Raw genomic sequence first — 16895 nt, 5'->3', positions numbered from 1 at the left:
GAGTCACCTCCGTATTTAGCCAGGCAATTTAGCCGTGCCAAACTTCCGCAGATGCTCTGGAAGCATGCCGAAAGTGGAAACATTCCCACGATCCGTCGGACGTTCGGGGTCGACCGAGTCTCCGAGAAAGGGAACGTCGAAATACGCGCTGCTACGAACTAAACCGTTGGGGGCCTTCCTCCGAAGTTTTCCCACAGGTTTCACCTGATGATTTGATTTGATTAGATTTGATTTGATTAGATTTGATTTGATTTCATTTCGTTTCATTTCCTTTCAACCCCTCCCTTTCTTCCTCTGTCCTCTGAGAAATCTATCGAATCTGGGATTCAGTCTCTCTTTCCACGGCGCTGGTCATTGTCCAGAATGACCCATTCCACCATGTCCAGAGAGAAGCGACTAAGAACATTGAACGTTTGATCACGCAAAAAACCCCCCATGGCACCTTCCCGGGAAAAAATGTACTCCAAACTAACTCCGTCCGAACCATCGTACCTGCATTTGGACCCCTTTACATCCCCGGCAACGGAGGCATCCCGCAGATACTTCCATCGGGAAGCCAGCCATCAAGCTCCATCCCTGTTCGAGGAGGACCGGGAGGCTGGCTTGGCTGCGGGGGGTCCAGCGCAACACCTGGCTGCGAAAATTCTCCATATGGGTACTGAGTTGGCACCACAGGCGAGCGGTAGCCGGCATATTGATTCATGACATAAACCGGCTGATTAGCTTGATCAGCCTGCCACATCGTGTTCGTGGCCGCCGATGCTCCATAGGCCCCATCCATCGGGTGCATAACTGCGATCTGTGGCACTTCGGCATTCATTGCAAGGGTTCTTACTGGCTGCGATGAGTCGGCCGAGCTGAACTGTGCAGTTTGTATGGGTGCCGGGCTCACAGAGCGCCGTGGACTCGCACTCGGCGGTGGAGCAAGGCCGACGTCAGTCTGCATCTGTCGCTGCTGAAACCGGTCGTACCAGTTTCGAGCCTTCATCCCGACAATATACAACCACCGGCTGGGGATCTTGTACTTCATATTTCCGCTTGCCTCAGTTAGCCTTCTCGTCATGGCCTCTAAGTACATCTCAATATTGACGGACTGAGGGCTCACGAATTCGCCCAAGGCTCCTGACTTGACCGAAAAATAAACCTTCAGGAGTGACATGACGGCTACACCGACTCGGGTGTAAATGAGATTGGGGAGTTTCCGCATCAAGTCCGTGTCGCAACTTAGGAAGAAGTCGAGCATCTCTTGAGCTGCATTCATCCATTTGATTGTGATGTCTACGCGAATAGCACTCAGAGGGGTCTTTGGCCGCTGGTGGGCATCGTCCGGTGCGGGGAGTACATAATACTGTTCCTTAATCGCATCGGGGTCTCGATAACCTTCGCCGACGCCGAGCTCGTAAATAGCGAGGTTGGTAAAATGGTATTCGAAGGTCATCGTCACTGACAAGCAAGAAAGTGGTCAGCCTTGGTCCCGCTACCGTTCCGATCTTCCAGATACCGAGGAGTATTACCGGTGAGCATGTCCGCCGAAACGTTCTTTTTCCAATTCTGCATTTGGTTGTCGAACCACCTCAATATGACCTGGACTCGTGATTCTGTCAGCGGGGTCGTTGAGCTGGTATCGTCCAGACCGAAGGAAGCCATCGCTTGGTCAACGATCTTCTGCAATTCGAACCAGGTCGCCATGTGTCGATCGATCATATGGGGTGAACGCTCCAGATGTTTTACACATTCGTGCATCCAGTCGTTGAAGAGGAGCAAGTTGGGCCGGCGCGTTTTCATGGCAACGCTGTGTCACAGTTAGCAACTGCCCTCTACGCATGTATTCCTTGTCCTTACTTGGAGGCCAAATGATAACACCCCAGAATTGCTCTGGCCTGTTCCGCCATGTGTTCATCGTACGAACCACGCTTGCTCGCTTTGCGACTTGCATTATTCGGTATCTTACATTTGGAGGCCAACCCGATCTCCAGGGCCATGGTGGCGGCGATGTGCGTATACTGATAATTCTGCAGTTTCAACGGAGATTCTGGTGGGTAGTAAAAGACAATCATCAGGAGCAATGCCTGAACCAACTCGAACGACTTGTCGCCATTGATGAAAAACCGTTCGGCGTAGAGTCGGACCAACTCGCGGTTGAGGACGACCGCCAAACTATCATCTACAGCAATCGCAGCGGCGGCAATCACGGAGAGAAACAGCATGGGCTTCGACCGACGCAGTTGTGCGGCGGTGGTATGTGGAGGGAGCAGAACCATCGGGGCAAAAGCGGTGAGCTCGGTGATATAAAAGGACACCAACTCATTGGCAAATTCCAGCGAGATTAACCCCCGGTCAATGATGTCGCTGCCCGAGGGCTCTTCCAGACTATAGCTGGGCGGGATCGGCGTGGCAGACGCAAAGGCATCAGAACCACTATTCAGGGTGTTTGAGTACGACGACGAGGGTGGCACGCCGGGCGAGAGCTCCATGTTTCTGAAGGATCCCGAGGCACTGCTCGGGGCATCCGGCACAATGGATAAGGTTTCTTGGGGGTCAGTCCCAAAGTCAGGTTCCTCGGAGTCCTCGACTTCGCTGCCACAGCTGCCCGAGCTGCTTTCTTCGTCGATGCGGAAGCGGTCCTTGAGCAGGGAGCGCATCTGTCGCATCTCCCTCTCCAACTGAGCCACGCGCGAATCGGTTCGCTTGCGTGGTCGTCGTCGTTGGGGGGCCACAAAGACGCAAGTTCTCTTGGCCTTGGCACATCGCTGGCACTGATTGGGAGATTTGGGGTCAGGAAGGCAGCGGACCTTCAGACCTCGACACGATTCACAGGATCGATTTAATTGCTGGGTGGGGGCTGGTTGTTGGAGTATACCCGGGTCACCAGGTGTTGAGGGGGTAGCCGACATGGTCTGTCGGCTTTGGTGAGGTCGTGAGCTAGCGTAGAAAAGGGAAACCCGAAGTGTTATTGACGGAAGCGCAGCGAAGGATCTGAAAAGGTCGACGACGATAACTGACAGAGACCGCTGAAGCTGCTAACGTTATAAAACCCCATCTCTTCAATATGACCAGGGATAGTACATGGCGATGGGGTCGTCCGGGTTATTGGAGAAGCGATGATAGCGGCACCCTGGCCGTCACAGTCCAAACCACGCGATGGAGCAGTAGCTCCATCTAACGGCCCAGCAGTTGTATTTCCGCACCCCAAAAAGGGGAACGCCGAGTAAGCTGCAGAACGACTAAATCCCACACGTTTTCTCACCCGCTCGTGCATCCAGGCTGGACAGGCAGACCGGCAAGCTTCCAATTGAAAATTCCCGCGGCACCGATCCCTCACGCTGCAGAAGTCGTCACCCATGCTGAAGAAGGATTCAGTGTTGACATGGATTGCACGCGAAGGTCGTAGTGGGCCTTGAACAAGCCCCAATCATGTGATCTTCGAGCCACCAAGTGGGATCGAAATCGGTTTTTTTTTTTTTAATTATTATTTTTTTTTAAAAAAAAATTCATTTTAAAGTTTCTACTGGGTCACACACACGAGAAGGAAACAAATAAAACCGTAACGGTTTTTATTTTAAAACTGGGGGCGTTTGATAAGGTCCGCACGAGGAATACACCCTTGGACACTGCATCGATACCGCCATTGCGTCGTCGACGACACTCGATGGCATGGGGGGCATTTTTTCTCTCTCTCTGCGGTCTTGTGTCCTACTAGTACTCGCCGGAGTATGCACCTTTTCCTCCGTTCTCATCATCAGACCCTGAAACGTCGACAAGAGAAAAAAAAGTACGGGTATACTCCACCCGGCCAATGAAATTCAGGAGCGCGCGGAAGAGATGAAGCAGACTTGCGACTAACTAGTCGTCGTCTAGTCGATAGTCGGATGGGATGAACGGGTACCCAGGACTCGGGGCAGGTCCATGAAAGTGGGAAAATCCCATACCTAAAAAATCCTAAAAAATTCCCAAACGAAAATACTAAGACGATCACGGATGCGTGATCGCAGACTCAAACCTGACGAATCAGGGCGACCCGTTCCCCGCAGCGCGACCGACTCGCACCAATCAGCGCCACCCGCCGTACCCTTGACAGCCCTGTACATCCATTACTGCGTTGGGGAATTTTTCAGATCCTCCACCTGGATTTGGGCGGATGTCGGCTCTGGCATGACGGAAATTCCCCAATCGATCCCTAGCACAAACTGGCGATATTGGCTGTAATGATGATCGGCCCTGTGGCATTGGACGAGATACATTCTGGCCTCCCAGCCTAAGGGAACTTACCCCGGCAATTGGGGATGTTGCCTAGAGGTCCTTGCTACTTAGCGAAGGGTGAGTTAGATGCGCGCGACTTCCGACACCCACAGTCAGGGCCTCGTCTCCATGACTCTCTCCCCCCCCCCCCCCCCTATGCCGGATGGGGAAGGTCCCTTTCATTAAGTTAGTTTAGTGAGCAGTTCGACTATCGACAAGTCATTTTACCCTCATTGCCTCCTCTCAGACTAGCGTTCGGACTATGATGATCCTGGTTCCTCAACGCTAAGATAGAATAGACCGGCAGCCTGAGTCGGGAAATAACCACAACAACCACAACCACCACGTCGAGTCCATACTATCTTTTCGCCCCCTTCGACGGGTTGGACCCCAACCCTCCCGCAACACGTGGGACTGCCTGCAAGGTAAGGCCCCTGCAGGCATCCCTGGCGGGCCAATCGATGTCGGCAGGGATCCCACCCACTGCTGGCTCAACGGTTTCTTATTGATTGTCCGGCCTGCAATCGTTATATTAATTGATACTGAGAGCAGCGAGCCACTTTGGGCTCACGTCTACGCGGGGCCGTGAGGGTGGCATTCGACTGGGCGTGAGGGGGGCTAGGTCGAATTGCACTTTTTTATTTTGATATTCCGAACATCTGAATTCCATAGCAACATGAACCCATTCAATTTTCTTTCCCCGCCCCTCCCTTCTCCTTTGACATGGTCCCCATGTTATCCTGGAATAGTACCAAGTACCTAGTAATTGTTCTCCAAAACCAAAACAAGTAAACCTACAAATACCGTCTAGCCCGTCACCCGGCCAATGTTGTCTAGTGACGGAGCCCAAATCACAAAATTATACAAAAAAAAAAAAAATAAAAATAAAAAAATAAAAAATAAACTCAGGTCAATCCCCTGCGCCGATTGCTGGCCCAACACGCTAAGCAAGAAGACAATGCAACCCACGAAACAAAAGCAAGGATTAAGACACGGTTGCTCCGAAGCTAAAGTATGATGCTCGAGTCGTAGGGTGGTAATACATATTGACAGAAATCCAAAGTGTACATGGCCCATATCTCTCCACCCAAAAAAAAAGTAAATTTCAAAACTGTACAACTGTAGAAGGAGATGAAACGAAGAGAAAACTAGGCAGCCTCATGCAGGCCGTGTGTGGCCTGGGGGATGCAGCCCAGCAGCCGCTGCTCCGTACGGGAAGTAAAGCTCGGGGTATGGGGTGTGATAGGGTTGGGGCGGCGGCGGCTGGAGACCGTGAGGGCCATGGGGTGCCGGAGGGAACGGCGCTACCGTCCGGGGATCGATGGGTGCATACGGCGCCATTGACCCCCGCGCTGGAGGCATGGGTGCCAGTTGGGGATGTGGACCGGGAGGGCCGGGCGCCAGCGAGCCTGGCCCAGGCATGGCTGGTGCTGGAGCAAGACCTGTGTCGGCTCTCGGGGGCCCCCCAAAAACTGGACTGTCTGATTTCTTCTTTTTGCCGACAATCTTGGGAGGTTCGGCTGCCTTTCTGGCAGCTTCGGCCGCCCGATCGGCCTCAATCTGGGCTTTGGATCGTTTCGGGTTACGGGTCCGGCCCTCCCGGTTGAACCGGGCCCAGTGGTTGAGCATGGCCTCTGTCCGCTTTGGATTTTTGGAGTTGGCGATCTTTTCGCGGCGAGCCTTCTCAGCGGGGTCGAGTAATTCATCATGGGCAACGCCTGCCTGAGTGCTGACAGGAGTCACAGTGGCTGAATCCCCGCTGGGCGCCGGTTCAATTGGCGCCAACTGAGCCGTTGCAGGACGTGATTGTAACGGCCCAGCGGACGTTGCAGCCTCGCGGCCATGGCCACGACCAACCGACCGAGCTGGCGCCACTGGCGCCACAGGCTGCGGAGCCTCCGAGCCCGCACGAGACATTCCACGCGCAGCTCCCCGCCCGCGGCCCCGGCCCCGGCCACGAACGGATCCTCGTGAGGGGGCCGGAGACCCTGTGGGTTGAGTATCCAGCTCCCCAGCACGCCGGGTGCGAGTGCGCCGCTTCCCAAATGACTCTTCCTCTATGGGTGCTGGTGTCCCGTTCAATGCCTCGTCGGTCTCGTTGGCTTTGTTGGCTGCTTCCAACTCTGCGGCCTTGCGCTTGCGAGTTGCCTTACCGACGAACTCCTCTCGCGGAGGGTTCTGAAACTTGGGAACATGCTCAACGCCGAATTTCGTAATTGTTGGCCAACCGTCCGGATTAGGATTATTTGGGCCAGCTTTGGCAGTCATCTTTCTGAACTGAGCTGGCGTAGGCTTGAATCCACCTTGAACGAAGGGGTTCTGGTTGCGAACTTTATCTTCTTTCGTTTCATGCTTGTAGCCGTAGAGCATCGCCTCCTTCTTGTCTTCATAAACCTCGGGTCGGTCGAGTTTCCGTGGGTCGCTGGTTGCCTTTACATTTTGCCGGGTTGCATGTTTGCAGAGCTTTTCGATGGCCAAGTACTCGTCTTGCCATACCTTTAGGACATTGGCAACGTTTTCAGTGATGGCGTAAAGCTCATCGCTTGAGCGCAGTTCAGGATCACGGAGTTGGACCAAGAAATTTTCCAGAGGCGAGATCTCAAGAAAGTCTCCTCTAGAGCTCTTTGAGTTTTTGTAAGGTTCCGGGCGTACTAATAATTCAGATGTATCACGTTTCTTGGCACGTTTGGGGTCCTCGAAGACTTTCATCCAGGTTCCACTGATGTTGGCCGATGTCTCTTCAAAACCTCCAGAAAACTTGCTGATTTCATGGAGGTTCCAGAGGTTATGAATACGTTTGTCCAAGGACACCGAATCTTCTTGGCGAGAAAACTCGTGGAGTTGATTGAATAGAGCAAGGTCTGACTCGCCTTCATGACCGTCTCCGTCCCCTTCGGCATCAGGGCCGTCAAGGTCGTTCTGGTCATTTTCGTTATCGTAACCTTCCATGGCTTCAGTACCTTCATGCACACCATCATCGGCGGCTTCCATTAGACCGTCTTCTTCGGCCTCCAGAGCATCATCTGCTTCCGACACTGGTGCTGTGAGTACAGTGTCATCTCCAGGGTGTTCGTCGACGTCATATGCCTCTTCTTTCTCTTCATCGGCGACGCCATCATACAAAGAGAATTTGGCAATGTGCGGATGCATCGTAGCCATGTGTTCTTCGAGAGCCTCATTTTGAGAATATGGATCGTCATCTGAGGACTCAAAGAATTTCCCACACCATGCGCACTTAGCTCTGGGGGTGGTGGGTGAAGGGGATGGCGAGTGAGTCGATGTAGAATGAGCATGGAGTGGCTCGGAGAATTGTCGGCGCAGCTGCGAGTCGTGGCTGGCCATGTCCGAAGTATGGCTGTCCATGTCAATGTCGCTTTGAGCGACTGGAGCCATGGCTAGAAGAAAATGACTTGAAATACTCGAGTCAAGGTAGAGTATTAAATAAAAAGAAAAAAGAAAAATGGATATCCACGATGAGAGGTGATGCAATTTTCACACTCTAGGAGACCCAAGACTGGGGCCTACATATACTGTGTTAGTAGAGCTTGGGTTGAAAAGTTCGCTTCCGGTGCCAAGACACCCGGAGTACGTGCAGTGCAATCGTGAACAACAGAGGGTAGCATGTGCAATGGCAGATGGGGAAAAGAAAACCATGTGTGGTAGGGAGAAAAAAAAAAAAAAAAATACAGGCGGGCCGCTAGAAGAAAAGCGACCTACCAACAGGGAGTATAATAGTAGGAAAAACTGAACAAAAGGTTGAAGTAGGTACTTCTGGTGGCCAGACTGGAAGAGTAGTGCCCGGCCAGATGTACTGAACGGGAATGTCACATACCTTTCGAACGGAAGTAAAGAAATCGTTTGTAGAAAATACGGACAGGAATAGTAAGGGATGTGGGGGATAGCGTGTGGGTGTTGGTTGACAAGTTGACAAGTTGACGACGAAAAAGTTGTTTGGGTCTACAGTAGCTCGCAGCCCGTGGGTTGGTCGCGAACGGCTGCCAGGGATAGTACAGTAAATTGAAGTCGTAGTCTTGCCTTCTTGAAAGGGAAAAGTCGAGCGCCGAGCCGGTAGGCAGAGAATCTCGGTATAGTCCCAACCACGATCAAGACAGAACAAAAAGTGTGCCAATGAGATAACGTGTCGAGTGGATGATGGACAATTTGGCGACTTCGGAGTAGTGTAGTAATTTTAGATGTCCGCAAAGTAGAACTTTGTCGCGGTAAGGAATTCGGGCGGGTATGCAGAAAAAGAAAATGAGGGAAAAAAAAAAAAAAGACTACGCTCTGAACCACGGGCGAAACCGAAATAACCAAAGTCTCTCCAAACAAGACAAAGCACAAGTACAGACGTGATGAAAAGAGAAATTGTGAATCTTTAGAGAAAGTCTCTGCTGGTAGCATGCAGCATGAGGCTGTCAAGGTGGTAAAATCTGGAGCGAATAAGCAAGTTTTGCTTCCAATTACGCTCGCGAAAGAGAAGAAGCGCGATGGGCGCAGTCGAGAAGAAAGCGCAAAGGATCAGTGATGAAGAAGAGATTGAAGTAATAGATGGTGGCACAAGCTGTTTGGAGTAGACGTTCCTGGACGAATGGACGTTGTACAGGCCAAGATGGAGTAGTTGTTGTCATGTAGTGTAGAAGAAGTATGAACGTCTGACGAAAGGTTGGTAGACAGACGGTAGAAGGGAAGTGGGAAGAGACAAGAGAACTAAACGCGCACAGAGGAGGGAATCGAGGAGAAACACAAGAGAACACGGTGGGAGAGACTATAGGATTCGAGGAGGAGGACAGGAAGAGATGTCGCGTTGTGTTGTAGTGAATGATGGCAGATGAAAAAAAATGACCCTACTAACAGCCCGACAGCAACAAGCCTCTTCTCTGTATACAATAGGAGGTAAGGTAGTGAATTTACTATTGGTACCATACAGTATGAGTGGTACGGGAATTAATTACCCACCTAACCTGACCTGGTCAAAGCATCGACGGGCATGGTTAAGCCTGAGGGCCCTATTTTACTCCAGTACGGTAGTGCCATATTTCTTACCTTATTTTACCTGGCCGGACCCACCGGGGGGAAAGTCGATTATGATGGGCCTCCCGGAAAAAAATCGCCTCCGGACAGATCTTCCGCCTAGCCGCATTACATAGTACTCCTCAACCAATCCGAGGCACGATCGAGTTGAACTTGTTACCTGTCTGTATTCTGGAGGTATGGGCACAGGTCCCAATCTGGCTTTTCCGTTGAAAGCACAGTACTGACTGTGAGTACCTTGGACTGTCTTTCTTCCCCCGAGAAATCCAACAACCGATGATTATTCTATTTGTTTGGTATCTTCCACCTGATTCTAAAGGGCCGTCGGTCTCACAAAGAATAAAGATAATATCATTGGAGGCTATCAATAGCTCCCTGTATCAATGGACGTTTCACAGACCCTGCCAATTATTATCGGCCCTGCAATGTTTCTCAATGGACGGCGGGAGGCTGTAATTTTATTCGGTTCTGTAATATATGATACCGAACCTTGACATCATAACTGCATTCGTAACCACAACATACTCAGGTCCGTAGGCCCAACTCTACTTCTTTGAGGTGAGTTTAACTCGATGGGACTACTTCGCAGAGATATCATGTAATGGTCACTATCAGGAATCACAAAATTCCTGATAAGAAAGCTGTATGATGAGCAATGATCATGACTCACGGGAGAAATGCAGTATACAATAGTTGCATCGCTACTCTATTCATAATATGTATGTACAAATCATCATGCGGTCCCTTTAATGGTTTTTCTCTCCAACGTCCAGTGCAACTAGAAACCGACTAACACAGTTGTAAGCTGCTGCGGTGGCAGTGATTTCCACCACCTCTCGATCATTGAAGAGTCCCTTCAATTCTTGAAACACATCGTCAGGCACAGTAACCGTTTTCGTCATGGCATCTGTATACTTCAACACCGCAGCCTCTTCGGGACCTATCACCTTCTCTTGCGCTTTCTGGGCGATGTCAGCCTGAGCGTCACGAACGACTGCCACCGCTTCCGCACTGTATCCGCCTTCCATGAGCAAAGGCGAGTGTTGATCCCATTCGAACCAGGCTCCGTTGATTACAGCGATGCGGCAGATGATAAGTTCACGAATGGCTTGCGAGAGGCTAGTGCGGGTTCGGATAGCTCCGATGAACGAATTCCACCCATCGGCAACTGGGAACGAGTGCAGAAGGGCGAGATCCAGAGGTATTAAGCCTTTTTCACCACGTCGGGTTTGCACCCGGTTGAGGATTTCTGCCTCTTCAGGAGTGGCGGTAGGGGGCGGATTGGGAACATATGGAAGACGCATGTCGAATAATTTCGCTTGGTAGCCGCAATGCCCGGGCTGGTAAAGCGTAAGGAAGAGGGCGATAACTGTCTTGTTTAACTGTCGGCGGTGAGTTCTGGATTAATTAATCTGGTAATGGGAAGCTATACTGACCTTCTTGAATGAATAGGAATACTGTCCTTAACCGAGACGATGTATGGGAATTATGTTCGCAAAAAGGTCCTTAATTGTATTGTCAGGCTAAGACATGTGGGAACATCCCACTATTTATCTTGAGTCATGGTATCGTCTTATCATACCCCACGAGGAGCGGAAAAGTGCGCGGGATCGAAGCCGTAGCCGCGCGTTGAACTATAATGTCCCCCGCAGTCTCAGACAGTTCAATCCTTCGGTTATCGAAAGCTACCGGATTACAACTTTTACGTGATCATAAATCAATATACTCGTAACAAACCAGTCTAACATTTTCGTAATACCTTAATGCATAGCAACGGGGCTCCGTGTCTACTGACAGAAAGCCATGTTGCCACGATAATAACAAATTATATTAATTCGAAACATGGTATAGCTGAGGTACATACAAGGTAGGTGGTATAGTTCGCATGAGCACAGAGGTAAAGTTCTGTTTAGAATCCCTTGTGGCCATTGACAGCTTAGGAGTGAATATTATTTTCCATGTTACGCAAAGCTCAAAGATGTATCCACCAATTTATATGCTAACGAATGTCTGGCCAAGGGTACTCATAATGGCACATACTGTACAGCGAGAAGTGGCCTCTAACAGTATGACTAATGGTCATGATGGTTTGGGGCCGATAAAAAAAAAAAAAAAAAAAAAAGCTGTGTCTAAGGGTATACTTCTCTGTTCGAGTTATTTTCCTTTGTTATTTTTAAATTGCTTGAAACGAGTCTACTGTTCCAATGATAGCATACTTTTCTACTAGCGGAGATCCATGTACGTACAATCCGAATCATGTGGCTTGGTCATTAGTGTCAGGGTGAGTAGTAGTTTAGTAGTGGTTGAGCTTACTACTAAAAGCACTACACAGTATTAGGGTGTGCGATTCGGCTATCTTCCTGGCATGATATCAGAGCTATATACACTTTATCTACCCTTGAGATTGAAATCAGATGTTTTCAAGTCATATATGAATCTCGTTCTCTGTAGTTCTCATTATCATATTGACCGCTTTCAACCGAGGTAATTTGGCCAGTAGCGATGCCAACCTGCGGTGTGGTTAGCATGTTGAAACATGCTTTTATTACTTCTCGGCCAGAAACACATAACTGAACAAAGGTAATCTATCCAACAAGAAATTGCGTGTTTCACAGGACCGACAGGAAGATTTATTATGATATGCATTTCCTATGCAACCGAGTCGACGCCTCCTACTAAACTTATTTACAGTGGACACTAACGCTTCTTGGCACAGGTCATCAGGTCTCCACCGCCCAAAACACTGACTTTCTCAGGGAGCATACGTTTGATTACTTCGTCCACCTGCATACAGTCTTCGCTCTCCAATTCTCAACTGATGCTAAACACTCACTCGTGGTGAGAACGAGAATTAGCGACGCACGATGCCTCCGAAGTCCGTGAAACCAACCAGCGATGAGCTTCTCGCTCAATTTGACGACCTAGGGGTCGACTCGGCCACAGATCAGCCTGCCTCCAAGCCAGCTACCACGGCGCAAACCGAAGACGACATTCTTGCCGAACTGGATAACCTAGCTTCCCAGCGTCCGAGCAGTGGGCCCGGGACCCCGCGTCTATCGACAAATGAGCCCAGGCCGGCCGTCAAATCCCCTAAACCTGCTGCAGCTACACCCTCAACTGGGCGTTCCAGTGAGGAGAAACCCGTGCCCCGTAAGTCCACGGAGAGTGCCCGGGTTTCGTTTGCGGCCGACAAAGATGCGGATGTGCAGTCATCCAAGACCGAGAAACCAGCAGCCAAAGAGTCCGCCTCGAGCGGTGGTGGTGGATGGTGGGGAGGCATTTTCGCAACTGCGACCGCGACTGCCAGTGCTGCAATGAAGCAGGCTGAAGCGGCAGTGAAAGAAATTCAACAGAATGAAGAAGCCCAGAAATGGGCTCAGCAGGTGAAAGGGAATGTCGGCGCTCTGAAAGACTTCGGTATGTACCGTCCACATACAGCTGGCACGATTTCTTGCTCACGAATGTTATCAAGGTGGTGAGCTTCGAAACATGGCCATTCCTACGTTTACCAATCTTATCCACACTCTCGCCCCCCCGATCTCATCTCATGAACGCCTTCAAATCCACATCACGCACGATATCTCGGGGTACCCCGCCATTGATCCGCTTGTTTACGCTGTCTTCGCTCGTGTGATGTCCCAGGTAGAAGGTGGAGATCTTCTTGTGATCCAACGTGGTCAAGAATCTGCGCCAAAACGGGGGTTGGATATAACGGGTAGCCAGTCTACCCCTGGCTGGCGCGACGGCCCATGGTGGCGCACAGTTATGCCTGGAACCCCTCGCAGCATCTCGGCCGTGCCTGGCTCTGTAGAGGCTAGCAAGCTCGCTCGCGCAAGCGCAGAGTCTTACGCTACCGAGTTCTTCTCTGCCAAGGGTGGAGTTGAAGAAGCTGCGAAACAAGCTAGCCAGGTTCTGAGCGAATCCAACCCTGTCCGGAGCAGTGATATCTTCCTCGCCATCCAGGCGATTAGCCAACCTTCCTCCACCGAGCAGTTCCGGGCTGGTCCAACCACTGACAAGGCGACCCCGCCGGGCGTAGTTGATGCTCCCAGCGCTACGGAAGAGGAGGTGACCTTCGCTCTCTACCTCCATGACCCCATTCACGGCATCGCCTTCCACACCATTTCCCAGGCGGTTCCACAGAAATGGATTGACTGGCTCGATGCAGCTGTTCCAGCCACCGAAGACCCTGCAGCCGATGACATGTGGCACCGAGCTCCTGTTCCAGAAGACATTGCGGAGATCATCGAAAGTGGCGGCGTTGACCCTCGTGAATGGGCTGCTGAATGGATCGAAGAAGCGCTCACTTTAGCTATCGGCGTGGTGGCGCAACGCTATGTGGCCCGGAGAATGGGGGTTGGAGAGGCGGGAGCCGCAAAGGGCAAGATGCGCGCTGAGCAGGCTTCAGTCGTGGAAAGCGGCGCAGGAGAGGTGGCGCGGGCGCTCTAGGGTGGTTTCGTTCCATAGCTGTCTCTTCATTTGTTTCTACTTGCGATTCGGATTCTTAAAGACCACGATCAGATGATACTCTAATGCCGTTTTTCTCCTTGTTCTTCTGTGTTGTTTGTCTGCGGGTCCTTAATACAGCCATGCCACCAGAGCTACTTGCCAATACATTTGCCGCCTCAGGCGTACATAATCCTCACCGAGTTCCCTGTCCCTATTATATATAAAAAAAGATCATCAAGCGATGTAACAAAAGCATATATGCGACAGCCGTATGTTCTCCCAATACAATGATTGAATCCAACAGTGAAGTCTCTGGCGCTATAGGCCGAAAGAGAGTCTTCGCGGGTATCTAGTTATCTCATCATCTCGTTTTGTTCAATCTTCATATCAATCATCAAGATTAATCGGCCCCTCCAGATCAGGGACATGCCAGAAATTGGCGCGAAGAGCCGTGACACTAAGACCAGTCAGCTCTGATCTAACACACTCGCCCTGAAGAAAAGCGGAGACGTCAATGTCATACCTTGTGTCACCGTTCAACACGGTATGCGCATCCGTCCCCTCCCGACTCGACTGCAGTGTCTTCTTCATCTCCGACAACTCTGCCGCCCACGTAAAATCAATCTCCTTCAGATGCGACCCGCTCGACCCGTTGACGGTGGGTTCGGTGTGTCCATTCACCTTCTTGTCCGCGGCCACTTCGCCATACATGCAACCCCGCGGCCAGTAGTACGGCAAGGCCTCCGTCCAGCGGATGGGTCTGCTCTCCACATCCTCCCGCATCGGCACGTTCAGATTATACAGCTCGACATCCGCATGCCAATGCTCGTACAGGTAATTGACCACCTTCACGGCGTGTCTCGCCGCGGCGCGGATGATCTCATCTGGCTGCGGATCTTTACTCCCGAAGGAAATCGCAATCGCGCGCTTGCTGCAGGTGGCTGCCTCGAGGGCGCCCCCAACCGTTCCGGACGAGAGATTGTACACGGTCGAGGCATTGCGACCATGGTTGGGGCCGGAGATGACTAGGTCGACGGGGGGACGATCCGGGAAGAGATTGAACAGGCCCAATTGGACGCAGCTGGCCGGAGTGCCGTTTCGGATGACCACCCATTCGGGCTGGGTCTCGGTCTCGGTCTCTGCAGAGTCGACGGTCTCATCCCATGTGCCGTCGTCCCGGAAGGCAGACGGGGGTACGTAGGTTGCCTTCAGGGCGGCTTCTATCAGGTGGGCTTTGCCGATCCAGGATCGCGAGGCGGCGGGGATGGCTACGGAGACGAGGTGGCCTGCGTCTTGGAGGGCGTTGACGAATGGGTGAATGTAGGGCGAGAGACGCTTCGAGGGCGGTCCATCATCGTTCACCACCTATTTCCTTGCAAATCCGCGGGGGGTTCTGGTTAGTTCTTGTGCTCTTGCTCTCCGGTTTGGATTGGCTGCATTGAATATTTTTTTTAAAAAAATTTTTTTTTCTTCCATTTGTCCGTCGTGGTCTTGTGACGGGGGGGTGAGCCATTGAGGGAAAGGCGACAAGGTTAGAAGTTCCATACCAAGATATGCATGTTGAAGGTAGTTCGGCCTGTCGATCTATAGGGCTTGGCGGAGGTGGGAAAATCAAGTGGTGATGAAATCGGGATTCCGCTCTTCTTTTGGGAACTACAAATGTCTGGACTTCGTTGGATCTCGCTCGTCCGGTTCCGCGTTGGAATTATAGTATTTATAGGGCAGACTCTGCTGGGTAAGAATTGAGCCTGGAGTGCCCATTTCCATTACTGCATACCCCGACTACTACCGAAGACATACCGGGGAAGGACTCTCCAAAGTGGTCACGGTGAAGATACTGGAGCTGCGGGGGTTCCATCTCGGAATGTTGGTATTGTGTATGGGTCATGACTGAGACCATACCACCCGCATGGAACCAGAATCGCTGCAGAAACATGGAAATATTACCGTACGGCGCCATACCGAACCAGACCATGGGTATCCCGAAAAGAGGCTGCGGTGAAGAACCATCGCACTCGTGGAGAACGACAATGTCACCGTCCGCAAATAACGGTTAGTGAGCAGCTGGGAAACTAATCACAGCCGCGGCAATGGAAATTCTCGAATGGTCAGATGGTCTTTCATCGGAAGACTCTGTTTCAGAGCCATCAGGTGACGTGGGAGACTGCCGGGTTGGGTGATGTTTATATACTCCTGCCTCTCGTCCTTTGTGCCAGACGGGGGATTGTCGAGACAATCGACGATATATATATGTATTATATATACGATACACAATGCTAGACTGATATGGGACTCGACGGCGAAGGGACACATTCTTGTGTCCTTATAGGGTTTGTTCGTCGGACATTGTGTTTCTTGAGATCTTGTCTCACATCACTAGTCCGATCCGATTTGGTTTGGAGGGATGGTCAATTGCGGTCCGGAGTACAGCAATCAATGATAAGATATGATTTGGACCAACAGGTGAACTCCCTGTGCCAGGACTTATACGATTGACTGTTAAGGGGTATATGCATGAATTCATATTGGCGTCTGTTCAGGGCTTCGGGGCTCGTGTGATGTCTTCCTGGATAGGTCTAGCGCCTTATGACTCTGGAAGCGACGTTAATAATCCATCCTAATTCATATCCACCGAGTGAGGATCCAGGTTTTGCTTCAGGAGAGGATCAGGAGATGCTAAAGCCGAAATCAGAATTTTCTAGTTGGTGACTGAGTTCAATGAGCTCCGCATACTCTTTCTGGGTACAGAAAGAGCGACAGAGAGAAAGAATAAACTATATATATCAACAATTGCCGGGATGCCTTTTTTCTATATATATCTATCATAGTACAGAGTATACTCTGCCTCAGCGATACGGAAGGTTAACGTGGACCTTAATTTATTACTCCTCCGCCGTTGGACCTATTCCCCTATGTACACTGTACACCACAGGCCATCTGTTCTTTTTCTGTCTTTTACTTTCTTTGTTCTCGCATCGTGAGTCGACTTCAGACCCAGGGGCAACTTGGACGAGGATCATGATCACCAAGACCGGTGGAGCCATCCCAAGAGCAAACCAGAAAGGGTCCTTCTAGAATAGCATGATCCCTGTTTCTGATTGACTGATTGCAGATGATGTTAGGGTTGCTCAACAATGATAATCGGTTGTTGAATCTTTTTTTTTTTTTTTTTTTTT

At 50.9% G+C, this 16895-nt stretch overlaps 7 protein-coding genes across 7 annotated transcripts; 2 read left to right on the top strand and 5 right to left on the bottom strand.

The window, feature by feature from the left end:
* BDV37DRAFT_259083 (uncharacterized protein) lies at positions 1-3381 on the bottom strand. The gene is given in 4 exon segments (XM_032083102.1): positions 1-221; positions 237-1443; positions 1515-1792; positions 1843-3381. The coding sequence occupies 3 exon segments, from the start codon at positions 2892-2894 to the stop codon at positions 509-511; spliced, it is 2265 nt and encodes a 754-aa protein (XP_031937226.1). The 5' UTR covers positions 2895-3381; the 3' UTR covers positions 1-221; positions 237-508.
* Positions 3382-5397: 2016 nt separating this feature from the next.
* Positions 5398-7632, bottom strand: BDV37DRAFT_287101 (uncharacterized protein; the record flags this gene model as incomplete). The annotated part of the gene is made up of 1 exon (XM_032088051.1): positions 5398-7632. One exon carries the CDS (start codon positions 7630-7632, stop codon positions 5398-5400), a length of 2235 nt encoding a protein of 744 aa, XP_031937225.1.
* A 524-nt stretch (positions 7633-8156) lies between these two features.
* BDV37DRAFT_218069 (uncharacterized protein) lies at positions 8157-9030 on the bottom strand. The gene has a single exon (XM_032080109.1). It carries the CDS (start codon positions 8638-8640, stop codon positions 8197-8199), a length of 444 nt encoding a protein of 147 aa, XP_031937224.1. The 5' UTR covers positions 8641-9030; the 3' UTR covers positions 8157-8196.
* An 841-nt stretch (positions 9031-9871) lies between these two features.
* On the bottom strand, positions 9872-10761 carry BDV37DRAFT_218067 (carboxymuconolactone decarboxylase family protein). Its single transcript, XM_032080108.1, has 2 exons — positions 10707-10761; positions 9872-10652 (listed from the first exon to the last, which is right to left on the bottom strand). Exon 2 carries the CDS (start codon positions 10572-10574, stop codon positions 10017-10019), a length of 558 nt encoding a protein of 185 aa, XP_031937223.1. The 5' UTR covers positions 10575-10652; positions 10707-10761; the 3' UTR covers positions 9872-10016.
* A 1373-nt stretch (positions 10762-12134) lies between these two features.
* Positions 12135-13719, top strand: BDV37DRAFT_287099 (DUF5427 domain-containing protein MTC1; the record flags this gene model as incomplete). The annotated part of the gene is made up of 2 exons (XM_032088050.1): positions 12135-12687; positions 12743-13719. 2 exons carry the CDS (start codon positions 12135-12137, stop codon positions 13717-13719), a joined length of 1530 nt encoding a protein of 509 aa, XP_031937222.1.
* A 193-nt stretch (positions 13720-13912) lies between these two features.
* On the bottom strand, positions 13913-15536 carry BDV37DRAFT_218029 (5'/3'-nucleotidase SurE). Its single transcript, XM_032080107.1, has 3 exons — positions 15267-15536; positions 14243-15084; positions 13913-14176 (listed from the first exon to the last, which is right to left on the bottom strand). The coding sequence occupies exons 1-3, from the start codon at positions 15276-15278 to the stop codon at positions 14107-14109; spliced, it is 924 nt and encodes a 307-aa protein (XP_031937221.1). The 5' UTR covers positions 15279-15536; the 3' UTR covers positions 13913-14106.
* A 698-nt stretch (positions 15537-16234) lies between these two features.
* Positions 16235-16887, top strand: BDV37DRAFT_218009 (uncharacterized protein). Its single transcript, XM_032080106.1, has one exon. The coding sequence runs from the start codon at positions 16438-16440 to the stop codon at positions 16792-16794; it is 357 nt and encodes a 118-aa protein (XP_031937220.1). The 5' UTR covers positions 16235-16437; the 3' UTR covers positions 16795-16887.
* Positions 16888-16895: the final 8 nt, after the last annotated feature.

Source organism: Aspergillus pseudonomiae (genome assembly GCF_009193645.1).
Source record: "Aspergillus pseudonomiae strain CBS 119388 unplaced genomic scaffold BDV37scaffold_87, whole genome shotgun sequence".
In the NCBI taxonomy this organism is placed as follows: Eukaryota; Fungi; Ascomycota; class Eurotiomycetes; order Eurotiales; family Aspergillaceae; genus Aspergillus; species Aspergillus pseudonomiae.
This window is presented reverse-complemented; position numbering and strand designations above follow the sequence as displayed.